Here is a 24,987-nt window from a genome sequence, read left to right as displayed (position 1 = left end):
ATGTGGCTTTGTATTACAGAGTCACTATCCCTTACTCAGCTCGAGAAGATCAACCCATGCCCAGCTTGAAGGAAACAGGTGTATTTTAAATAAAATAAAATAGAAATCAGATGAGAGACCAAGGCTATTGAGAAACGGGTGGTCCTTCCCCGGGGAGATGGTATGTTAGCCCCCCTCCCTGCCCCCAGCATGCTCCTGCTGCTCTCGGGACTCATGGGTGATGGACCCCACCACTACCGGGACCCCGAGTGATTGCCCCAGGACCCCACAATTAGTGGGGATGGGATATCTTGGTTGGACAGGGCCATAAGTGGAGGAGGCAGGAAGCACGGCTGGAAAGACATGCTGCTGCCCCATACCCTCCACCAATATCCTGGGGCCTGGGTAACCTAGCAGGAAGAAGAAAAACCGAGCAGACTTGTGACAATTGGAAATATCCATTACTCTCCAGATGCAGGAAAGAACAGGGCAACTTCATAAGCTCATCTCAAAAGAGAACATTTTGCTCCAGGTCTAAGCGGATTGCTTATTCCTCTTCTGTTGACCACACACAGGGAGTGGGTGGGGTGTCAGTGGCCAGCCTCTCTGAAATGGGGTGTTCCCAGTGACATCCTGGGCAACAGCACCTCCCGCCATGCTCCCAGGGTCTCCAGTCTCTTGCTCATTCTGCAAATGCAGGTGCACAGCCCCATAAGGACGACCAGGAAAGCTAAGGTCCTGCTCTCGTGCCACTTACATCCACGGGGCTGGGCCCTGCAGGAGGTTCTGTTGGGGAGAATGCTCCCTGTCTCTCTCTCCTGGTTTCTGGGGTCCCAGCAGTCTTGGTCATTCCCCGGCTTGTAGACACATCACTCCGATGTCTGCCTCTGCCTTCATGCGGCATTCTTCTCGCTACATGCCTTCCTCTTTCTGTAAGGACATTTCTAGGATGGTGGCTGATTTCATCGCAGAATCCTGAACTAATGACATCTATGAAGACTCTGTTTCCCAATAAGGTCACATAAGGTTCCAGGCAGGCATGGATTTTTGGAGGATACTATTCAGCCCACTACAGACCCCAAATTGTGTCAATTTTTTTAAGATTATCTATTTATTTATTTGACAGAGAGATGCAGCAAGAGAGGCAAGACAAGCAGGGGGAGTGGGAGAGTGAGAAGCAGGCTTCCCACCGAGCAGGGAGCCTGACTCGGGGCTTGATCCCAGAACCCCGGGATCATGACCTGAGCCAAAGGCAGAGGCTTTAACCCAGGCACCCTGGGGCAGGGGGCGGGGGGGGGGGGTGAAATCTTAATTCTCAAAACGACAGTAGCAGGCACTATAGACTATAGATACAGCCCCATAGCCCCTCCTCTGGACCATTTTCGTGCCTGTGGGCCTGACTTCTGACAGGCGGCCCCAGGCCCTTTTCACTGTAGTCACTCTGTTCACGCTCAGCTGACCAGAAAAGCCAAGGAATTAGCAGCCCTAACCCATGACTGTAGGATTTGGTGTACAAATACCCTGGTACCCTCGCCCCTTGGGTGTGACAACTCAGAAGTACACATTCTACACTGGTTCCAAGAATTCCCCAACAAGATGAAACTCCAGGGAACTAAAGCCTTCACACTCAGCTGGAGGGAATATAAATTGGTGCAGCTACTTCGGAAAACAGGCTGGCTGGCCCTCAAAAAGTTAAATATAGCATTACCCTATGATCCAGCAACTCCACTCCATGGTATGCAGCCAAGAGAAAGGAAAACGTATATCCTTATAAAAACCTTTCATACGCATTCATAGCACCCTTATTCATAACAGCCAAAAAAGTAGGAAAAAAACAACTGCCTATCCACCAACGAATGCACAAATAAAATGGGGTCTATCCACACGACGAAATACCACTTTGCCGTTAAAGAGGAATGAAGTAATGAAACCTGCTACAAGGATTAGCTTTGAAAATAAATGCTCAGTTAAAGAAGCCAGACACAAAACACTGCAATTGTAGGATTCCATTTATGTGAAGTCCACAGTCAGAAAGCAGAAAAGGTGTTTCTAGGGGAGAGGGCAGCAATTGAAAGTGAATGCTTGTGGGTCTGAACTTTATTTACAGAGTGACGAACAAGTTCTGGAAGAAAATGGTGGCGCCACTTATAGAGCCTCGCTTGCTCTGGCTGCAAGGCCACCACACCAAAGGCAGAGTGGCTCATAAACCACGAAGATTTCCTTCACAGAATCTGGAGGCCAGAAACCCACGTCTGTCCCCATCCTATCTTCCCCCAAGAAGAACCTGCTACTTCAGTTTGAAGACGTCTTTGCATATTTCTTTCTGTGCATTTACATAAGCTGTGTACATCCTGGGGGGGGGGGGGGATGTAATATTCTGTGAGCATTTTCTCTTACATACATAAGATTTATACGGTTTGTATGGCCCTGTAACTTGTTTATTTATTTATTTTTTTTAATCTAACAAGGTGACTTGGTAAAATTAGTGAAATCAGTATGATCTTTAAAATGCAACAGAGTGGGGTGCCTGGGTGGCTCAGTGGGTTAAAGCCTCTGCCTTCAGCTCAGGTCATGATCCCAGAGTCCTGGGATCAAGCCCCGAGTTGGGCTCTCTGCTCAGCAGGGAACCTGCTTCCTCCTTTCTCTCTGCCTGCCTCTCTGCCTACTTGTGATCTCTCTCTTTCTATGTCACATAAGTATATAAAATCTTAAAAAAAAAATGCAACAGAGGCTGTCAGATCATCCCCCGGAAGGGGGGAGAGTCAAACTTGGAATCTTCCTTGTATTCTCTTTTACTCATTTTCAAAACGATGCTTCAAGATAGGTATGATCGGGGCACCTGGGTGGCTCAGTGGGTTAAGCCTCTGCCTTCGGCTCAGGTCATGATCTCGGGTCCTGGGATCGAGCCCCATATCGGGCTCTCTGCTCAGTGGAGAGCCTGCTTCCTCCTCTCTCTCTGCCTGCCTCTCTGCCTACTTGTGATCTCTGTCTGTCAAATAAATAAAATCTTTAAAAAAAAAAAAAAGATAGGTATGATCATCAATACTCAAGGAATTAGAACGTTAAGTTCCAGGAAAGTAACTCGCCCGACCACCTAGCACGTGGAACGTTCCCCACAATTCAATGACTGAGCAGAAAGGACTAGTCAGTGGCCCCGCTGTGGATTTGAACCCAGCGCTGGCAAACCGGAAGGTCAGCTTGGTGCCTCTCTGCCAGGAACCGGGAACCAGAGAGGCAGGTGACTGCTGTGCATTTGTAGCAGATGCTGTTAGAAGCTAGCAGGAGGCAGGGCGCAGAACGATAATCGCCCCCTACCAGCAATCGGAGGGGAAGAGCTCTCCCTCGGGAGGACAAAATCCCCTAGAGCCGACTGGGAAAACATATCAAACATTTGGTAAACACACGACCTTTGGAAAGGGGGCTGCTCGGAACACCCAAGCCAGTAATAATCACCTGACAGCGACATCCTGCAAGCTGCTTTCTTATCACACCTCTGGCAGTGTGTCTGCCTTCCTTTCCTGCATACATGATTTGTCATTAGCCCAGACGGCGGGGGTAATGTACATGCCGGCGTGTGTGAACTAGCTCCGTAACCCTTGGGTCACCAAGCCCAGGGAGAGCCGCTCATGTCAAGAAGCGTGCAGGAAAGGGCCTTTTGCAGAGGGTTCATCCAGCATACCCGCTCAGACATCTGGGAGATGAGTCTGCACGCCAGCTCCGCTGGGTGACTCCCGGTAAGGCACTCCACCTCTCTGAGCCTCAGGGGTGGTCCTGTGGGTGAAGGAAGACCTGAATGAGAAGAGGCCAGCAGAGTGACTTGCAAATAACTGAGCCATGGAATGGGGAGGGACCTCTCCCTGACACCCGCAGAGCCCCGCAAAGACGGGCAGGCTCCACACCCCTTCTTCTGTGAAGTTCCTGTTGTGTTGCAAACTACCCCCAAATTTAGTGGCATAAACAATAACACTTCTCTTATGTTCATGGATTCTGTGGGTCCAGAATTCAGGTAGGGCACAGTGGGGGCTAGCTTGTTTCTGTTCTGGGAGCCTCAGCCCGGAGGACTGGGGTGGGGGGCATCCCTTCCAAGATAGTTTCTATTGTGGGTTGAACTGTGTCTTCCCAAAAGACACATTCGAGTCCTAACCCTGTACCTGAACATAACCTTATTTGGATATAGGGTCTTTGCATATGTAATAAGGTGAAGATGAGGTCATGCTGGATTACGTGAACCCTAATCCAATAACTAGTACTCTTATCAAAAGGCCATTTAGACACGTACATACACAGTGGCAGAAAAAACTGGAGTGATGCATCTAAAGGCAATGACAGCCGAGAGCCACCAGAAGCTAGGAGAGAGGCAACGGAGTGGTATGGACTGAATGTTGGTGTCCTCCCCACCCCCAAATGCATATATTGAAGTCCCAAGCGAGGCTACACTGGAAAAATAGAGCCTCTAGGGGGTAAGGTTCAGTGGGGTCATAAAGGTGGAACCTGACCATGGAAGAAGATTCGTGTCCTTCTAAGAAGGGGCACCAGAAAGCTTGCTCCCTCTGTCCCCTGATGCACATGAAGCAGCAGACAGCTGATGACAGAGAGAAGGTGCTGTCTGCAACCCCTGGCCATGCTGGCATCTCAGTCTTGGACTCCCCAGCCCCCTAAACCATGAGAAGATTGAGATCAATGTTTGTTGTTTAAGCTACAAAGTCTATGGCATTGTGTGACAGCAGCCTGAACTGACTGATACAGAGGATCCTTCTCTGGAGCCTTTGGAGAGTACACCGCCGGTGACACTTGGTTTCGCACTTCTGGCCTCCAGGACTATGGGAGAATAAATTCTTGTTGATTTAAGCCAACCAGTTGTGGAGGACAACCTAGGACATTAGTAAGAGTTTCATGGCTCACATTTGCAGGGCTAGAAGGATGAAGAACAGATTCACCAGGGCTGCTGACCAGACAGTCTGCATGTGGGGTTCTCCCCCGCACCTGCAGCCCACTGGCGGTATTCACTATGTGAATGAACTACTGAAAGCAACAGTAATAGCTTATAAAGTCCATTAATCTTTGACAAAGCAGGAACTATCCAATGGGGAAAAGGCAATCTCTTTAACAAATGGTGTTGAGAAAACTGGTCAGCCACATGCAAAAGAATGAAACTGGACCACTTTCTTACACCATGCACGGACATAAATTCAAAATGGATTAAAGACCTACATGTGAGATCCGAAATCATAAAAATCCTAGAGGAAAACACAGGCAGTAACTTCCTTGACATCAGCCGTAGCCACTTCTTTATAGATATGTCTCCCGAGGAAAGGGAAACAAAAGTAAAAATAAACCACTGGAACTACATCAAAACAAATAGCTTCTGCACAGCAAAGGAAGCAATCAACAAAACTAAAAGGCAATCTATGGAATGTCTGCAAATGATTATCTGATAAGGGGCTAGCATCCAAAATATCTAAAGAACTTATACAATTCAACACTCCCCCCCGCCAAAAAAAATAATCTGAGTAAAAAATGGGCAGAAGACATGAACATTTTTTCAAAGGAGACACACAGATGGCCGACAGACACATGAAAAGATGCTCGACATTGTCCGGCAATCAGGGAACTACAAATCAAAACCACGATGAGATACCACCTCACACCTGTCAGAATGGCTACAATCAACAACCCAAGAAGCAACAGGTATTGGCGAGGATGCCGAGAAAGGGGAACCCTCATGCCCTGTTGGTGGGAATCCAATCTGGTGCAGCCAGTCTGGACAACGGTACGGAGATTCCTCAAAAAAATTAAATAGAACTACCCTAAGATCCAGCACTGCCACTCCTGGGTATTTACCCACGGAACACAAGAGCATTCATTCAAAGGGATACATGCACCCTTTGTTACAGCAGCATTGATTGCTGCTATTTACAAGGGACAAGATACTGAAGCAGCCCAAGTGTCCACCGACTGAGGAATGGATGATAGAAAATGGAATATTATTCACCCATCAAAAAGAATGAAGTTGCCATTTGCAATGACATGGAATGAGCTAAAGAGTACGATGCTGCGTGAAATAAATCAGTCACAGAAAGAGAAATATCATAGGATCTCGCTCATACGTAGCATTTAAGAAATGAAACAAATGAGCAAAGGAAAGAGAGAGAGAGAGAGGGAAACCAAGAAACAGACTCTTAACTATAGAGAACAAATTGTTGGGGGGGTGAGCGGGGCTGGGGATTAAAGAGGACACATATAACGGTGAAAAAATACAAACAAATTTACAAAAATAAAAAGCTTCTCAAAAAAATTTATATATATATATAAAACTTCTAAGTTGAGCTGCTGATGCTAACTGCTTTACAAAACTTCTAAGTTGAGCTGCTGATGCTAACTGCTTTACAAGCATTGATCTCTGTCCCATTTTGGACAGGGGTAAGTCCAGCGTGGGTTGCAGAGGCGAACCAGCAGCTTCCTCTCCCCCCATGCACTCAGACCCTAGTGCTGGAGGCGGGTAAGCAGGTCTCACGACCCGAGTCACAGGTGCTCGGACTGAGAAGAGCCCAGACACGGGTCTACATGAGCTGGAGAACGGGGACTCAAGGAAGTCTCCCGGAAGAGGTGACCACAAAGTAGGGCTGCCGCTGGGCCATAACTTACGGGAGGACCCTCGTGGCCCGACAAGGCAGGTCTGTGTCAGGCTCGTGAATGGCGAAAAGCACAAAGTACCGGGAACGAAGTCCCGCAGGTTCTAGCCACAGACGCGTACCGCGGACGCGGACGCCGCCGCCAGGGCAGCTCCGGCGCGGGGGGTGGCGGGGAGGGAGGGGGAGGGCGTGGCCACGGCGCGGCGGCGGCCGGCGCGCCAGGAGGGGCGTGGCCGCGCCTGCGCAGGCCGCCTACTATGGCGGCTGCCTGAGCCGGTTGCTTGTAGGCTATCGTGGACTTCCTTCTGCAGCCCGTGGCAGGTAAGCTCTCGGGAGAGGCGGCAGGTTGGGGAGATTGCAGGGAGTCTCCTAGCAGGGCGCCTAACCTTGAAACAGAGCCCCCACCAACCTGGAGGCCGAGTCCCCACTGGGCCTCAGTGTCCCCCTGCCGAGCAATGGTGGTGGGCGAAGGAGTCCTGTTGTCGGGTGGGTTTCTGTCCGGGGTCCAAGCAGCCCCCTCGGTTGCGAATTAAGAAGGGAGGGCGAGGCCGAGCTGTGACTGCCTTTTGAGAGGCGTTCAGGGAGGCGGCAAGACAAAAAGAGGAGTCCCGGGAGGGGAGGAGGTCCTTGGAGCCCCTGACTCCCGAGTCTGCGCGCCGCTACAGCCGCCCTGGACCGCGGTCCCTCCAGCTTCCCAGTCTTCACTCCCTGCGCTGCATTATCCCACGCTCCGACACGAACTGTCCTAGAACTTCACCCAAATCTCCATGGTTGAATGAGTGAGTTGAGTGGCACCTGGCAGAGGGAAAGCCTGGGAGGCGGGCACGTATTTCAGTCCTCAGATCCCAGCAAACTGCTTTTGGGCGGACCCTAGGGGAGAAAGGCTGAGAGCGTCTGAGTCTGGCCCCCCCGGCTTTAGAGAGCCAAGCTGCTGCAGGATGAAACTGCAGCCCTAGGGAGGTCCGAGGGGATTCCCATCATTCCATCAGCAGTCTGGGTGTTCTTTTCCTCCTCTAGACGGCACTGAAGCACATCCAGTTGTATGTAGCATTCCCAGACAGAGACTCTGAGTCAGCTATTCCTGAGTAGAAAACTGTTGCCTTTTTCCATCTTCAATAAACACTCTTCAGTAATAATTATTATTGCTACAATGATCAGTATTCACTGTTGTTATTTGTTATCCACTTACTATGCCCCGAACCCTAAAACTGGTCATTGTCTCATTTAATCCTCACACAGGCAGGGAGGTAGGTACAAGACACCTCTCTTCCCAGATAGCCTGATCCTTTAGAGGAGAAACCCTCTAAAGGGATTCCAATTCCTGGTACTCGGTTGTAGGGTACATTTCCAGGAAGTCTGGGTAGTTTGAATTTTAAAACTGAAAATTCAACTAGAAATGAAAAATTTGAGTTTTGTTTTTGTCTATACCTGAGAAAAAAGTTGGTGTGCAATTATAGTATTAGGCTCATCTGTGGGATGTAGTTTTTCCAACAAAATTGCCCTATAGCAAGAAACAGCATCCATTGGTTCATGTTTGATGTTCATAGTTTCAATCAGAGAGGATTTTTTTTCCCCAAAAAACTATATGTAAGAAGTTCTCAATTTTCCCCCAGGACATCTTGCAGTCCTGGGAGAGCCACATCTAACTTGGAGACATTTAGTCCCCTTTTTGGATGCAGCCTAATTTTCCAGTCCTCGCTGGTTGAGGGCTTTTGCCTGAGTGAGGATGGAGCATTTCTCCTCTGTCACTTTCACCGCCGCCATGAAATCCTATATCATTTTTCTAGGTTCACAGCCTCACTTCACAACCCACTGGCTTTATGCTGGCTTCTAGCGTCAGGTGGGAAAGCCAGCCTAGAAACTAATTTAACAACGGGCCAGCTTTTCACAAAAACTTTTTGTGCAGATACAACTTTGGCTTCCCCGTGGCAAGTCTTTAAATGTAGGAACTCCAGTGATGTGTGCTCAGACTGTGAGGACAGCCTGGGTTATGATGATCCCATTTTCCAGCTGAAGAACTAGAGGCCCTAGAGGTTTCGTGGCAGGCCTAGGACATACAGCTAGTGCACACACCTACCCAGGTAGGAACAGCTCCTATAGGAGGTCAGGGTTTATGGACAGGTTTGGGCCGAATGTCTAAAACCAACCCCATCACAAGGAATTAACAACTGCTGTGGGCCATGGACTCTGCTCAGTTCTTTACAACCCAGGAACACTTCAGGGTGAGAATATAGCTGAAGGAACAGGCCCAGAGAGGTGAAGTGATTTCCCCCAAGTCACATAGCCACAAAGTGGGAGCCTGGGGTTTACACCTGCCCCACCCAGCATCCCAGCCCATGACCCTGCAAGTTGCTGCATTGAGTGAAGTCCTGTCCTTTCCCAAGCACCTACTTTGATGCTTTCTGATGAGGCAGAACATTTGGTTGGAGAGAGAGCCTTCCTGTTTTGACCCTTTTGCCTCAGGTGTGGTTTTCCACACTTGGGTTATTGCTGTGTTGCCCGCATAATTTTCCGCATCTGCACATCACCAGTATGGTGATTGCCTTGGTTGCTTTTCCTTTGATACTACTCCCCTCCCCCTTTTAATTTCAAAAGAATGTTTTCAAGCAGCAAATTTGGGCCGTAGGAGTCAACTTCTAGAATTAAAAAAAAAACTGAAGGGGAAGTCCCTAAACGCAAAGTGTAAATTGTGGTTGAATACTGTTTTAGGAAAAACCAGCAATAAAGGATATTTGCATGAGAAATGGAGAAAATCGGCTATGGATAGTGATGAGGTTTTAAATGGTGCAAGGGAATCGTAAATGGTCTTAGATCTGCTAATGGGCTTATGATTATGTGACAGCATGTCTTAAGAGACACTGTAGAGGAATTTGAGATAAAACGTGATGTCTAGAATTTCCTTTCAGTTCAGGGGAGCAAAAACCCAGGTAGACAGATCACTCGACCCCATATGAAAAGGCGTTCATCACTGGATCTAAGCAGTGGGTATATGGCTGTATATTATGCTATCCCCTCAACTTTCTTGTCTGTTTGAATATTTTCACGATAAAAAAGTTGGAAAAAATTGAAAGGAAAACTTTCCTTTATCAGTATTAATCAGTATAAATGGAAATTCAGATCCTTTGCCATAAATAAAAGATTCCTGTGAAAATAAACACACTGCAAACAAAATAACACAATTCTAGCTGGATTCTTTTCCCTTGCAAAGGCCCTGAGACTTTCTCCTTTAGGAAAAATAAAAGAGAATTGAAAAGGAGGAGCATATTCTCCTGGGGTGATGCAAAACTGTTTACCACCAGGCTGGGGAGTGTTTACACTTGATCCCCTTTGGGACCAGCTGTCCTGAGGACTTGATCTTGCCTTCCAGGTGCTGCTGTCCCATGATTCATGTAGAGCCCGGCCATGGTAGCTGGCCCCCACCCCAGCCATGGACGAGGTCACCTTCAAAAGTGACACTGTGCTCTCAGATGTCCACCTCTACACCCCGAACCACAGGCACCTCATGGTGCGGCTGAATGGCATGGGACAGCCTGGTAAGGTCCAGGACACGTGCAGAGGGGCCCAGCACCCCGTGGATCTCATTTTGTTTTCTGCTTTCTCATATTCCTCTTTTTGGGTAAAAGACTAGGTAGATTGCATTGTTCAACCGTTACCCTCACGCCACTTCCTAAGTACCCTTGTTGCATTGAGTGAAGTCCTGTGCTTTCCTGAGCACCTACTTTGTGCAAGATTGGGGGGTGGGTGGGCAGGACTTGATGCTGGAAATGTAGAAGGGAATGAGCCCTGCCCTCAGGAAGCCCATGTTCCGTTCAGGAGACAGGGTTCAGGCTTCCATTGCCCCACCCCAGGTCAGCCCCCTTTGTCACTAGGCTGGGGGCCTCCAGCTCCTCCCACCGGGGCTCCCTGGCTTTGTTCTGCACACCCTCTGCCTACTCATCGCCGCAGCAACCAAGGGGATCTTTTGAAAATCCAGATCACATCAGCACCCTGATTTAGGCCCTCCAGTGGCTCGGCCTGGCTCATAGAATAAAATCAGACTTTTCACCCCAGCCTGTGAAGCCCAGCCCAACACAGGCCTTGCCTGTGTGTTCACATTTAACCTTTCTCTGCTCCTTTCTATCCATACACTGCACACACTTCTTCCCTCCGTGCCTTTGTCCTTGCTGCTGTTTAACCTAGAAGGTTCTTCCCTCCCAGCCCTGACTCCAAACGTCACCCCACACAGGTCCTCCCTGGCCACCCTCCCCAGCTTTGATCACTCTGTATTAGCTTGTTGTGGTGTATTAATGCTCCGCTTTCCCTTGTGTCCCAGTTTGGACCCTAAATTCAGGAGCCAGAGTTCCAGAACAGATCAGTGGCTGGCCTGGGGTTAGGTATCCTGGGGAGATAGAGGACTGTAGTCCAGAACTGTCCTCTCGAACCCTTGCACCCCTACCTCCAGCCCACCTCTCTGGAACACACACTCTTACTGAAACTCGTCTCAATGACGTTCTAGTCACCGGATGGGGAAGGCTGCTCGGTGTCCTTGTCCTGTTCTCCAGCCCTTAGGAGGTAGAACAGTGTAGTACAAAGTGCACGAGTTTAGGAGTCGGGCGAACTGGGTTTGGGTTTTGCCTCAGCTATGTCAAAAGCTGTGCGGCCTTGTCGGCTCCCTTAACTTCCCGAAGCCTCAGTTTCCACGTTTGTAAAGAGTAGCTGGCACCCCTGTCTTCATAGCAGCAGGGAGGGCTAAGATAATGGGGGCCAAGCACCTTCACTATAGATGCTCATCAGATGGTAGCTGCTGTCTGTGGCCCCAGCTTCTTGGCTGAGCCAAATGGGCCTTTACTGTGGCCATTACTAGGCCTCCACCAGGAGGTCTCCAGCAGACTTTGAAACTCTGTCCGGGTGGGAATCAGATTTTCTGCAAGGAGGAGACAGCTTGGAGATAATTCTCCTTTTGTTTTTGTCTTGCCTTCCAGTTTTCCTGTCCCAGTTCAAGCTTCTGTGGAACCAAGACTCTCAGACAGACTCCGGGGCTGAGGGTGGCCGTCATGGCATGGGTCCTGCAGAGCAGACATCGCCCTCTGGGCCAGGCAGCACCAGACCCCCTCTGGGGAGTGGCTGCAGTAGTGACATCACCAGCCAGGAGGGGGTGGGAGCTCGGCTTGATGAGGACGGGGATTTGGACGTCGAGAGGAGACCGCGGGCAGCTTCGGACGCCGAGCCAGCAGAGCCTCCAAGAGACAAGGTACATCCCACGATTCTAACACAGGAGGAAGATGACCCCCTGGCAGACGAAGCACGAGAGAGCAGCCCCCAGGATGTCATCAGAATAGGTGAGTCCAGGTCGGCTCGCGGGCCACCGGTGCGGCACTGTAGTGTGGATCAGGGCGCAGGGCGTTTGCTCATGGGCTCTGTGTGCAGGCCCGGGCCAGGGTGTAGTGGAATCAGGCGAGTTACCAGAAGTGGCGACACTGAAACTGAGCTAAGGTAGTGCCACTGCCAGCAGGAGGAACTGTCTGGGACGCACAGGTCCCTCTCCTGCTCCCCATTGTTCTCAGGATACAGTCCAGGCAACTGGGCCTTACCTGACACGGCTCTGCTCAGTGCTCCCCCTCCGTGCGCTTTCTCACCTGTGGGCCTGTGCTGTGTTCCACTTCCTTCCTGGAGGGCCTGCCCCCAGCCTCTTCTCCCTCCCTCCCTGCCTACCTTCCATTCTGTCTTCAGTCTTTTCTTCTCCTCTCCTTCCTTCCTTCCTTCCTTCCATGCCCATCACAGAGCCCGGTGTGGGGCTTGAACCCACGACCTTAGATCAAGACCTGAGCTGAGATCAAGGAGTTGGATGCTTAACTGACTGAGCCAGTCAGGTACTTCCTGCTCCCAGCCTCATGTTTCCTAACACATTCCTAGTTGCACATATCCCAGCTTCGCTGTTGCCTCCCCTGGGGAGCCCTGCTGCCACCACCTCCCACATCAGTGTTTTGATGCAACTCAGCATGCTGGAGCTGTGGCTCAGGGTAGAGTTGCGGGAAGACTCAGCAGCAGCAGGGTGCCATGGGAGATTCTGGAGCCGGAGCGTGCCAGGGAGAGAGGGAGGTAGACCAGAATCCATCTGGAGGAAGCCTGCAGGCCAGTCGGAGGGACTGGGCACTAGAAGATGCCGGGGAAGGGGGGGTAGGGATGTGGCAGGAGTGGGGCGGGAACGAGTTCCAGCGGGCGTGGAGAAGCAGCAGCAAGCGTCTTCCGCCGGGCAGAGGGGTGTGGTGACACCAGGATTTTAGATCCTGGAAGCGGCGCATTAGAAATGCCAGTATTGATGGGAAGCTGGGGCAGGAAGTGAGCCAGTGATGTTAAGCACCTGTCATGTTTAGATGTTTGACCTACCTCAGTTTATAAAAAGAAGACTCTACAGCCCTCCTCTGGGGCTCAGGAGGTGTATACAGATAGCAAGCCACAAGCCTGACGCCCCACAGCTGGGGGACAGCGAGGAAGGTTCTGAATCCATGTCCATCTCCACAGCCAGGACTGTTGCCTCCCCTAGCATTGCTCATCTCGGGGGAAAGCACTCTCTGTTGAGTCTGATCAATGCGTCTGAGGCCCCCATAAGCCTGGACACTGGCATGGGTCAGGGGCACAGGGTCACTTAGGGCACTCTGAAAAACACCAGCGCTCTCATCCATCCACACGTCCATGCAACAGGTAGTTAGTGAGTGCCTGCTCGGAACCAAGCAGGCTGTGTTCTAGTCCATTCCATTAAGGGTGATGTGGAATTCACACCAGAACCCTACTCCATGTTTTCCATGATTACCTCTGTTCCTCATAGCCTTTCCAGGGAGGAGCCTTCCGGTTTCACAGAGGTGGGAACAGAGATCAGAGAGGGTGAGGAACTTGCCCCAGGTCACACAGCCAGTTAGTGGCAGAGTGACAGTTTGCATCTAGGTCTGTCTGATTTCAGAGCCCATGTTCTTTTTGGGTTTTTTTTCTTGTTTGTTTATTTTTCATATTTTATTATTTACTTGACAGAGAAAGAGAGCACAAGCAGGTGGAATAGCAGGCAGAGGGAGAGGGAGAAGCAGACCCCACTGAGCAGGGAGCCTGATGTAGGACTCGATTCCAGGACCCTGGGATCATGACCCTGAGCCGAAGGCAGACACTTAACCAACTGAGCCACCCAGGCGCCCCACCACAGCCTGTGTTTTTATGTCATGTTGGGAAGTTCTGTCCCGGGGGGCCTGGGGGTCCTCGGGGGCCTGTGGTGGCTCATTTTGCTCTCAGCCTTCACTTAATTGGCCTTCCTGCGAGAGGAGTGGCAGACTTGGTTATTCCGTACAGAGGGTTCAGCCTCTGGTGTCTGGGTGTTTAACGTCCTGGGAATGTATCCTGCAGGCTGCAAGGTCCCACAGCAGAAGTCCCGTGTATGGTCAGGTTTCCGGCCTGCCCATCTCACAGACTCATGGTAAGGCCCTTCCTTTCAACATGCCGTCAGTCCTACCCACCCTGGAGAGAGCTCGTGGCAAGGCGATTAAATGCTTGAGCTGCAGGGTAACCCCCGGGTGTTCCACCCCCAGTTATATGCGTCCATCTGGGAAGGGACCAGGTCTTGGACTCTGGTGCCCTGCAGAGCTGGGCTTTGACCCACCTCAACCCTTCGTGAGCCAGGTGACCTTTGACAAGTGTCTTACCCACCCAGAGACTGTGTTTGCACCTATAAACTGGGGCCCAGGATACTGCCCTTTGGTGATCATTTAATAAGTAATGCCCAGTATGTGCCTGTACGGGGCCTCGTACAAAGCATTTGTCAGTCTCCTGACCATCGTTTTCCTCTGACCTACAGACCAGGTCATTGTTTTCCAGCTATGGGCCCATCTGAGACACCAATTAAAAAGTACCCAGAGGGGAGGGACACCTAGCTGGCTCAGTCAGTTGAGTCCCTGACTCTTGATTTCAGTTCAGGTCTTGATCTCAGGGTCATGATGTCAGATCCTGCATTGGGGGACCAAACACCAGGGGCGTGCAGGCTGCCCCCCTCACCTCGTAGGGCAGAGCCTCGGGGAGGCTGCTTCCGATCCTGCGGGTCTGAGCCCTGCCTCGGTCCCTCAGTCCCTTCTCCTGTTCCGTTGTAAGCATGTAGTCTGATGCAGGCAAGTCTGACGTGCACGTGGAGCACCCCCGCACTGCGCATGTGTTGTGCGTGTTTTAATTTGACAGCCATCCTCTACCTGCTTCAGAACGCGCCAGCCAGTTCGTTACCAGCAAAGATGTTTGCCACGTTCCTTTTTCCCTTTGGCCTCCTATTTCTGTTCTCTCCCCCGCCCTCCATGCCACCACCAGATTTTATCCTAATACATTTTGTGCTTGAGAATACACCTTCCCATAGTTCATCTGAAATAGGATATATACTCAAACTGACTTTGTTGACGTCTGTTGTGGTTCTAAGTGTAAGAAACATGCAGAATGCACCATGACTGTTGTCAGCATAGAGCCGGCCCAGACGACATAAATACGCTGTGACTAGCGCGCAGTTACCGAGCACAGTAAAGTGAAGTCGGGGCTGGGGGTGGGTGGTGACCAGGCTGGTCCAGGACCTGCAGTGACCCTCACCTCTAGGCTGAGGGGTGGAGACACCCAGTTATGTGAGTGACGCTCACGCAGCCCCTCCCGACTGTCTCACGACCCGTGTCTCTGCCGCTCTGGAGAACGCTCAGCTCTAGCACCCGTCCGGCCGTGTTTGCAGAATGCCACGCACCTCGTCTGTCTGTGTTCTGTCCGTCCCCATGTTCACGGCCCTTTCTCTTGGTTTCCATCCTGTCCAGAGCACACCATGGCCACCCCCCTGGAGGATGTTGGCAAGCAGGTGGGTAGGTCCTGTCCACTTCCTGTGGCCCCAAAGGGTCTCCCTGGAGCCTCACATCAGTTGTCATTCCTTGTCCGTCTCTCCCCCAGGTGTGGCGGGGTGCCCTGCTCCTGGCCGACTACATCCTGTTCCAGCGGGACCTCTTCCAGGGACGCACCGTGCTGGAGCTCGGGGCGGGCACGGGGCTGGCCAGCATCATCGCAGCCACCGTGGCGCGTACCGTTTACTGTACAGGTAGGCCCGCCGTCGCAGGCTAAGGGGTAGTAGTCTCCTCACAGGGCCTGCTTGACTGTCAGGAAGTGAGGCAGAACAGCCAGAGATGGAACTTTGGCTGCTATTGACTTTTCCACACTTTTCCACTGGTTTTCTGTACCCTCTGCTGATTTCTCAGCAACGCGGGGATAGCCCAGCACCGCACGCAGGTGCAAGAGCACTAACAGTGCAGGAGGCCCCGCTGCCCTGCCCACATCTCTCACAGCCCACGGAAGCACGGAAGGCTCAGAAAACCAGGGGGGCTCCACCTTTTTGTGAGGCTTGGAAACAGGCTTCATGGTGTTTTCCCCGGTATAGAAGTCTTGCCTACCACAGTACTTGCTTAGGAAGAACTTGCCTACTATAGTACTTGTCTCAGAAGTGGAAACTTCTTAGGACAGCAAGTCAAATTGACTCAGACTTTTACAATCCCCACATTCGTTCAATAGTATGCAAGTGTCCACTCTATGCGGATATGGTCCAAGATGCAGGAGATCCAGGAGTGAATAAGACAGAGCTACTAGAGCTTTAGAACCATTACTTGAACTGTTTGTGTATGGTTTTTTTTTTTTTTAATCGTCTTTCCCCTTTTTCTCTGAGTATACATACTCCCAAGTAGTAGCTGAAATTGGACTATGTATTATTCATTGCTGTATGTTGCCAAACATGCAGGAAAACATTTTTTCAAGAATATTTTCCAAAATCACTAGAAACTAGAAATAAGACTTTTAATGATCAGGTAATAGTTCATCTTTTTTTTTTTTTTTTTTTTAAAACATTTTCCTGTGTCTGGACATTTTGGTTGTTCCCATGTGCTTTGGTGTTTTTGTTTTTCTATTTGCAATTTTCTCAGTTGCCCAGCGGTGAACACCTTTGTCTGCTGATCCTGCGATTAGGTTCCTAGAAACAGGTCTGACCCTTTTTAAGCTTTTTTTTTTTTTTTAAGATTTTATGTATTTAACAGAGAGACAGCGAGAGAGGGAACACAAGCAGGGAGACTGGGAGAGGGAGAAGCAGGCCTCCCACTGAGCAGGGAGCCCGATGCAGGGCTCGATCCCAGGACCCTAGGACCATGACCCAAGTTGAAGGCAGATACCCAACGACTGAGCCACCCAGGCACTCCTTTTTTAAGCTTGCGATACATATTGCCAAGTGATTTCTTTCTCAGTTTTTATTTGAAGTAACGTTAGACTCACATAGAAGCTGCTAAAGTGTGACAGAAAGTGCCGTAGAATCCCCCACTCCCCCCGCCGCAGCAGTGATGGGATGTCATGTACCTGCAGTTCAGTGGTGACACCCAGACTTTTCCAAGGGCGCGATGCTCTCAACTACACCCACTCTAGCCCACACGCTTTTTCCAAAAGCGTGTACCAGTTCATAAGAGGGAAGGATCTCACCGGGGGGGGGGGGGGGGTCACTGCACTTTAAATCCTCAGTGTCTGCAGAAAGGGGACATCTGCTCTGCTTTGCATCTTGTTGATCCCCAGTTCCTGTCCCCACAGCACCCATTTTGTTGCTTCTGAGACAGGAAAGGGAAATTAGGGATCCCCCTGATGCTGGCACACTTTCCAGATACTGCGTTGGCCGCTGGCTGGGCATGTGCAGGGCAGCCCCCGGTTCCACTCCGTGCCAGGGCGCCTGTGAATTGTCAGCGAGCCCTTCCCAGAGTCAAGCCATCATGCACCACCCAAGAGCTTTGCCTGTGCCTCGTGCCCAACAACAGCATATACTCAAGTTGTCTTGTCCTTGAGAGGGGGTTTCCTGGCACAAAGAAGGGAGCTTGCATCTCCACGGCACCTTCTAGTTGGCAAAGCCTTTCATGGGCTTCAGCGCCTGCCGGTGACTTCACAGTGACCCTGGGCAGGAGTCAGGGACCCTGTCACCATCCTTCATCCAGATGGGCAGACTAAGAGTAAGGTCAAGCACTGGCCCCAGGTCATACACATGGCCACTGTCACGTGTGTGGGGGTGGGGGGTACACCCAGGGTTCAGACTGGTTTTCATGGAGCGGAGTTCTGTGCCCTCCCTCGGGCCGGCAAAGGGATAATTGGGGGGCAGCCCCAGGGCTCTGGTCTCCCACTGCCACTCAGCCAAAGCTGCTCTCTCTTACCTGTTTTATATGTTAGAATCCCACAGAAGATCTATTTGAACAAAAGCTGCCATAAAGCCTTACAAGCTGCTAAACCGGTTGTGTGCTGTCAGGCACACACCATCAATGTTCTCTCTACCCAGTGGCCCCCGGAAAGGGATAGGTGTGTCCCAGGCTCTGCATGTTCCCTGGAATGGAGAGTCCTCAGTGGTGATGTGACGGGGTCAGGTCATCCACAGCCATAGTGAGCTGGGCAGATATCACTCACACAGCTTTCTGTGCCTTTTAAGCGTACACTCTCCTGAGTAAAAATTAAGTTTTGGTAAAATACCCACAGCCCTGCACCCCCTGCCCCTTCAAGGATGCATAGTACTAAGGATTGGTTCTGCGCAGAGAAAGGGAAGCCCCACCACATCAGAGCACCGGGCAGCTCAGGAGAAATGGGTGGCCACAACAGCATGCCCGAGAGCACACCCCCAGCATGTAGGAATCTGCTCTGTGTCTCAGTGAATCTCATGAAAAAACCCATGCCTGTTTCTTTCATACACAGTCAAAACAGGCACGCTCACCCCTTCCCTCTGGACTGCACAGTCCATCCCCACCAGCCCCCTCATCTCTTACCAAAGGGAGAAGTGGTTAAAAAGGGCCTTAAAGTGAAGATAGTTCATGTTGGCCGTAAAGACACAGGAGAAACTTGACTTTCCATTTTGCACCTCTCTGCCGTCAGGCTATCGACCCTGGAGATGAGAGTGCGGTGGTGGCCGGGGTTTCATGGCGTGCCCTTCTGTCATTCCAGATGTCGGTGCAGATCTCTTGGCCATGTGCCAGCGAAACATTGCCCTCAACGGCCACCTGACTGCTGCTGGAGGTGAGGCCCAGCAGCTCTTCCCCGTGGGAGGGAGGGCTTTCTGTTCGGGGGTGGGACGAACACCCTGTACCGTGACCTTGGGAGCTGGGTGTGCAGACCCGGGTGAGGCACAGTCCCTGGGCTTCACGGAGCTCCGCATCCGATGATTCTGTCCTTGCGTCATCCTCGCGTCCCTTGCCCACTGCCGCGTCCTGCTTTAGCTCTCCCCCTCCTGGACGTCACATCAGCCCCCACCTGATCTCCCGGCTTCTTGTCTGACCCACCGAGGCTGTCCTCCATGCAGCATCTAGAATGACCTTTCAAAACGCAGGCCAGGCGCTTCACTCCACACTGGGGTGACATCCAGGCTCCCAAACCTCCTAGTCCGACCCCTGCCTCCTTTTCCTGCCTGCCCCCGATGGCCTTGCTGTCCACCCCCCATCCCGCCCTGTCCAGCGAGCCGAGCACTCAGTTCACGTGCTCTTCCCTCTGCCCGGACCACCCTCCCACCCTCGTCTGCCTGATTGGTGGATTTCTGTAGCACCCGCAGAAATGAGCTGACGTGAGAGATGCTGGCAGCTTCTCTTCCCCAGACTTCCTGTCCAGACCTTCTCCGAGCAGCCCAGGGGTCACTTACCTGCTCAGATCAGGTCACTCCAGCCCTCGGGCTTCAGACCCTTCCGAGGTCTCCCATTGCTGTCTCAGTGGACACTGAGCCTTTCTGCCTGCCCCAGATCCCGGAGCAGTCTGACCCTGTCATCCGTAGCCCCTGCCTCCCAGGACCCGCTCCGTGCCGGCCGTCCTGGCCTGTCTGAGGGTCCCGCCCCCTCATGTCAGTTCCTCACCATACTCAGATCCCCAGACCTCCAGACGAGGTCACGGTTCCCTACCAGAGCCTCATTTCACCTCAGACCTTTGCATTTTGACATCTTTGTGACCAGTTGAGAAGTATCTGCCACCCCACTCGGCCACACGCTCCACGGGGCAGGCGCCTGTCTCCGTGATCCCCCATCACATCCCTGAATGCCCAGTCAACAAGAACTGGAAGGGAGGAGCAGACATGACTCACGTTCTCTTTGAAGCCTCCCCTGACACCCCAGGCTGCAGCCAGAGCTCCTGTCTCCTCCTGTCCCACTGGCACATATCCAAGCTGTGCTCTGACCGCGTGGCCTGGTTGATGCACATTGGTCGGCCAGCCTCTCCTGCACTGCTGGTCTTCTAAATCTTTGTATTCCCTGTGTCCAGTGCCAGACCAGAGACCCAGCACTCAAAATTTGTGCAGGGAAGGAGGAACATGGAGGGGATGTTGGAGGAACAGAGGGGTTTGGGCAGAGAACGGGAAGGGTTAGCCTGTTCTCTGTTTTGAGTTGGACATTCTGCTTGGTTTTGCTTTTGCAGGCGGTGTAGTTAAGGTCAAAGAACTGGACTGGCTCAAAGACGACCTGTGCACTGGTGCGCATCTCCCACCTCCTGCCAGACTCACGGCCCTTTGTCCCACCTCTGGGATGTCAGCCCCATGGCCTGGGCTGAGCAGATGGTCCTGGCTGTCCCCACGGTCCCTTGGCTCACAGCCACTCCGCTCTATCAGCCGATGAATGACGGTTGCAGGCAGCTCCCACCTGCTCTGTCACTCAGACTGGCGGTGTCCCCGTACAGTAGGCACAGTAATCCCCGAGTTTGAGGTGAGGACGGCTGCTCCGGGTTCAGCGCCTGCCCAGGGCTGGGAGGCAGCCTCCCAACACAGTGCTCTGTCCTCTGTCCATGGCGGGTAGTCAGCCTTGTGGCTTCAGAGCCAACTGGGTGGGAGAGTGTTCTACATTTATTATAGAGGCTGTTTTAGACCTGCGTGCCTGGTTGCTCTTTGTATGAAAACTTCGGTCACCTGCCAAACATTGAGCACCTTAGGTGACCGACCTCCCCAGCAGTCCTTGAGGGCAGCGTCACTATGCCCATTCTGGTGCAGAGCTGAAACCTAGAGCGGTGAAACCCCTTTCTCGGGGTCACCCAGCAAGTTTGCGGGGGCAGCAGTACCTGCCTCTCAAGGCAGGCAGACCCCTGGCAGCTGTGGCCCTGAAGCTGGGGCACTAGGATTCAGACCTGCCTGGCGGGGCCCTCCATTCCAAGCTACCCCCAGCTCCGTTTCCTGTCCCGCAGCTTCTTTCAGCCTCAGAGCTGAATGTGCGCAACATGGCTTTTCTTTCACAGACCCGGAGGTCCCCTTCAGCTGGTCGCAGGAGGACGTTTCCGACCTATACAGCCACACCACCATCCTGCTCGCGGCCGAGGGTAAGATGTCCCCGTCATGGTGACCGCGCCCCTCGGGGAGCCCTCCCAGGGGCCCGGCCTCACCCATCTGCGGTTTTCAGCCTGTGAGCACGTTCATGGCGACCAGGTGCAGTGTGCGGGGTCCCCTGAGGGACGGATCTCCCTGACGGTTGCATTTTCCCGTTGCCCGGTTCCTTCCCCGCAGTGTTTTACGATGACGACCTCACCGACGCTCTGTTCAGAACGCTGTCCCGCCTCGTTCACAAACTGGAAAATGCCTGCACAGCCATTCTGTCTGTGGAGAAGAGGTGAGCTCTGTGCCCCCAAGAACCACACACCTCCTTCTGAGCGCACTTAATAGTGTCGTCCTGTCACTTGCTCCCTGAGCACTTGCTGGGTACCAGCAAATGCCACCCCTTACCCATGCGGCCTCCTGTCGTCTGCCTGCCCCCGCCTCAGCGGAGGAGAGAGGAAGGCTGGGAGGGTAGCAGGGACCCGTCATGGCTGACGTTTGAGCGGACGAGCCCGTAAACACACCCGTGCTCCAGAGCTGGCTCAGCGGCCACCACTCTGTCGAGGGCTTCTCTTTGTGAATGTCCCCTCTGTGATACCTCAGGGCCCCAGGAACGCCTGTCTTCTCCCAGTCCAGACGGAGCCCCTCCAGGACGTTTGCACTTGCACATCCTGAGGCATTAGGGCTCCCACTGAAGGCATGTCTGTTTTGTGGTGACACAGTACTGGACACTTGACACTGTTTTCTCCAATTCCTGTGCTGGGGCACAGCTCTTCTAAAAGCAATTGAAATAAAACCAGGGCCCCTGGCTGCCTCAGTCAGTAGAGCATGTGATTCCTGATCTTGGGGTCGTAAGTTCGGCCCCACATTGGGTGTAGAGATTACTTAAAAATAAAATCTTAAAGGGAAAAAAAGCCATGAAGCCAACCCTACTTAACGACCCAGCAGTGCAGCATCTAGAAATCTGCCCTGGGGAAGTGATCATGGCTGTGTCGCCGCCATCCCCCTGGGCGTATCCATCACAGCGCTGTTCACGTGTATAATATCAAGGAGCTTCTTCAGGGCACACAGGAGCAGTGACAGCACATGGACCTTGCCTGGATCCTTATTTTGTAGAAAAAGGGAAACCTCGAGAGCCCTGCCCTGACTAGATACTGAAATAGTGAAGAATTATCCTCACATTTGTTTCAGGTGAAACAAAGAAACAGGATCCTTTATCTTATCGAGATACACATGGCTGTTTACAGAGGAGACGCTGTGATGGTTGGCATTAGCTTTTTAACAATCCATCTGGGTGTGCGGGGAGGCAGAGACCACAGGAGCCATGAGGTTGAAGCTGGGATGGTTGATCACACTGTCAGAAATTTCTCGTAGTTAAAGATCTTGGAAAGAAAAGGGGAAAAAGCAAAGAATTTGATTGTCAGGTTAAATCGTGTTGCAGGTTAAGGTGTAGAGGTGGCCGAGCAGCCCCACTGGGAGGGCTCGGGAGGACATGCTCTGAAGTCACCCCTCTGATGGCTGCCCGCCCACCGCCTTCCAGCAGCCTTCTCTGCCCACTGCTCTCAGGCCCTGCCCTTCGTACACTCACTGCAGAAATGGTCTCGGGCACCCAGCGTGCTGTCTGTGCCAGAGGAAGCAGGGGAGGCCAGCCGGCCGGCAGTGGTCTGCGTCTGCCTCCTGCCCTGCTTTGTAGCTCAGGGCAGGGCCAGTCTTTTCGCGTGGTGGTATCCTAGTACCTGACTTTGACTCTCTGAGCCTCAGTTGCCACGTCTTTAAGATGGAAGCAGTGACCCTGTCTACCTCTCGGGCTCTCCTGCAGATTCAGGAAGGAAGCACACTCAGGGCTCAGTACACCGTAGGCGCTCAGTGAAAATCCGCCGGTGGGAAGTGAGGTCAGGGAGCAGCATGTGAGGCATGCTGTGTCGGCTGCTTGTTTGCAGGCTGAACTTCACGCTCAGACACCTGGATGTCACGTGCGAGGCCTACGACCACTTCCGCTCCTGGCTGCAGCGGCTGGAGAGGCTCGCGGATGGCCGACTGCGCTTCGCAGTGGAGCCGGTGGAGGTCTCCTTCCCGCAGCTCCTGGTCTACGAGCGCATCCGGCAACTGGTAGGTGCGGCCCCCACCGTGTGTGGGCCCTTGTTGGTGTGCGCGACACTGCTGACCCCGGGGTCCTCCAGACATGGGCCCTGCACCCTGGTGCTGTCAGGACAGAGGAGCGCTAGCAGGCAAAGGCTGCAGTGGGGGCTCCCCATTCTTAGGGGGTCACCGCATCTGCTGGTGGGTGTGAGGGCCAACCGTCGCCTTGGACTTGAGGACATGTTCTTTCCCTGCGGGAAGTTCAGGCTCCAGAGGAAGCAGGGCCGAGCACGGCGTGGTTGAAGGCACAGGAAGGCAGCGCGAGGGCACTTGGTGGGATGCTCGATGCAGGAACCCCAGGAGGCCACATCTTCCCTGGAAATATGCCGGCCTCTCAGACTAGGCAGGCTTAGCTGATGACCCATGGCCCTTCCAGCTGGGCACAGTGGGTCCATCAAACTAGGCCTCAGAGTCATTGTCCTAGTCACGGTCCACAGGCCAGGGACCATGCCGAGCTCCTTCCTCGGAGGATACCGGGACAGGGCAAGTCATGCCACCAGACAGCGGTAGAGCTGGGGCTTAATCCTATAGCCACGTCACTTCCTGTTACTCTTTTTAAACCCAGGTCAGGGGGAAATCAGAAACAAAATTACCCTTGAAAATCCCAAGAGCTACAAGTCCAAAGGTCTGAAATGAATGACTTGTTCTCTTTGCCTCGTGCCTGTGCCTTTTCTCTGGGTCTGTGGAGACTAGTCCTAGTTCTGAGGAGGAGTGGGGAGAGGGCTCTCCCTCGCAGGCTCCCCGTCCTGCTCCCCGAGCGAGCCCAGCTCTGGACTGTGTGATTGCGGCGCGTGAGAAGCAGCGCTCTGTTTGCGGCTGTGCCGCCTCCCCGCCCATCTCCCTGTGACGGCACCCAGTCTGCTTCGGCCCGGGGAGGACTCAGTTTCCACTAAGAAATTGGACTTTCTCCACTGGCCCATGTCAGGAGGAGCACCACACGGCCACAAAAATCAGCTCCTTAAGAAATTCAGCAGTCATGGGACATGGCACTTAAGATCTCCCCCAATGGAGAAATGGCAACTTGCTGCCATTCTTCTGGTCCATTTTGATTATGTGACATCCTCGTGTGTCTTGGATGAATGCCAGGACTTAGCCATCCTGCGTCTCTTCCACAGCAGGGCAGAAAGAGCAGCCCAAAGCCGCCAACCATCAGAAGCAGCCCCTCGCTCCCGTGCCAGCGCGCATGCTGCCCATGGTTCGTGTGCCGTGGGACTCTTGTCCTTTGCTGATTACTCCTTCTCTGACACTGTGAAGGCTCCTTTGTGAACCTCGGGAATTTGCTTTCTCTTTTTGCTGCAGGAGCTCTGGAAGATCTTTGTGGAACCAGTAACGTGACCTGTCGCATCCATGAGCGCGGCTTCTCAACTGTTCTCAGGATATGTTTCTAATAAAATCGAAAGCTCACCAAGTAATGTGTTTGAGATCGTATCATTTTTAAAATGTGAGAGATGTACTTTATATGCCCAGGACTGTTTGCTGGAGTCGCTGCTGTGTCTCAACAGCAGCCAGAGAACATTCTTGCTCTGCCTGTTTTCCGTGCTGCCGGCTTGTCGCGTGTGCGCTGGGATGTCTCGAGAGGTGTGGCCAGGTGGGGCAGGTGTTCTCAGCTTGACTGCACCTGAGTCAGGCGCTTCAGGTTCCCTGGCGGACAGGGGACCTGGGGCCACTAACATTTAGTGCTCCTCGGTGTTACCCGCTTACAGATGTGTATAATGTGGTCACCACAACCGCAATCATAACACTACCAAAATGAGGCACGGAAGCCTCATGGCTTTCCAAGGCTGTCCATGCACCATCCCCATTCCTCTGGCGAGGGCCCATTCAGAGAAAGTGGCAAATGGCCTTCATTTGCAGTTTTAATTCTTTATAACCAAAATCAGGTGAGCTTAGAACAGGCCCAAGCACACTCTTCCTGGTCCCGCCCATGGCGGGGGG

The 24,987-nt window shown here is 52.5% G+C and overlaps 1 protein-coding gene across 3 annotated transcripts; it reads left to right on the top strand.

The window, feature by feature from the left end:
• The first annotated feature begins 6,845 nt into the window (after window positions 1-6,845).
• METTL22 (methyltransferase like 22) lies at window positions 6,846-24,460 on the top strand. Of its 3 annotated transcripts, none has more exons than XM_032328224.1 (11): window positions 6,846-6,932; window positions 9,979-10,144; window positions 11,573-11,929; window positions 15,407-15,447; window positions 15,537-15,681; window positions 18,585-18,656; window positions 20,034-20,087; window positions 20,841-20,921; window positions 21,106-21,208; window positions 22,854-23,022; window positions 24,352-24,460. In XM_032328224.1, exons 2-11 carry the CDS (start codon window positions 10,039-10,041, stop codon window positions 24,385-24,387), a joined length of 1,164 nt encoding a protein of 387 aa, XP_032184115.1. In that variant the 5' UTR covers window positions 6,846-6,932; window positions 9,979-10,038; the 3' UTR covers window positions 24,388-24,460. The 3 variants fall into 3 exon arrangements, with proteins under 3 accessions (XP_032184115.1, XP_032184114.1, XP_032184116.1); XM_032328223.1 differs by lacking the exon at window positions 24,352-24,460 and adding an exon at window positions 24,168-24,333; XM_032328225.1 differs by lacking the exons at window positions 9,979-10,144; window positions 24,352-24,460 and adding an exon at window positions 24,168-24,334.
• The last annotated feature ends 527 nt before the right edge of the window (window positions 24,461-24,987 follow it).

Source organism: Mustela erminea, chromosome 20 (genome assembly GCF_009829155.1).
Source record: "Mustela erminea isolate mMusErm1 chromosome 20, mMusErm1.Pri, whole genome shotgun sequence".
Classification (NCBI taxonomy): domain Eukaryota; kingdom Metazoa; phylum Chordata; class Mammalia; order Carnivora; family Mustelidae; genus Mustela; species Mustela erminea.
The sequence above is the reverse complement of the archived record's forward strand: the minus strand, read 5'-3'. Positions and strand labels throughout refer to the sequence as shown.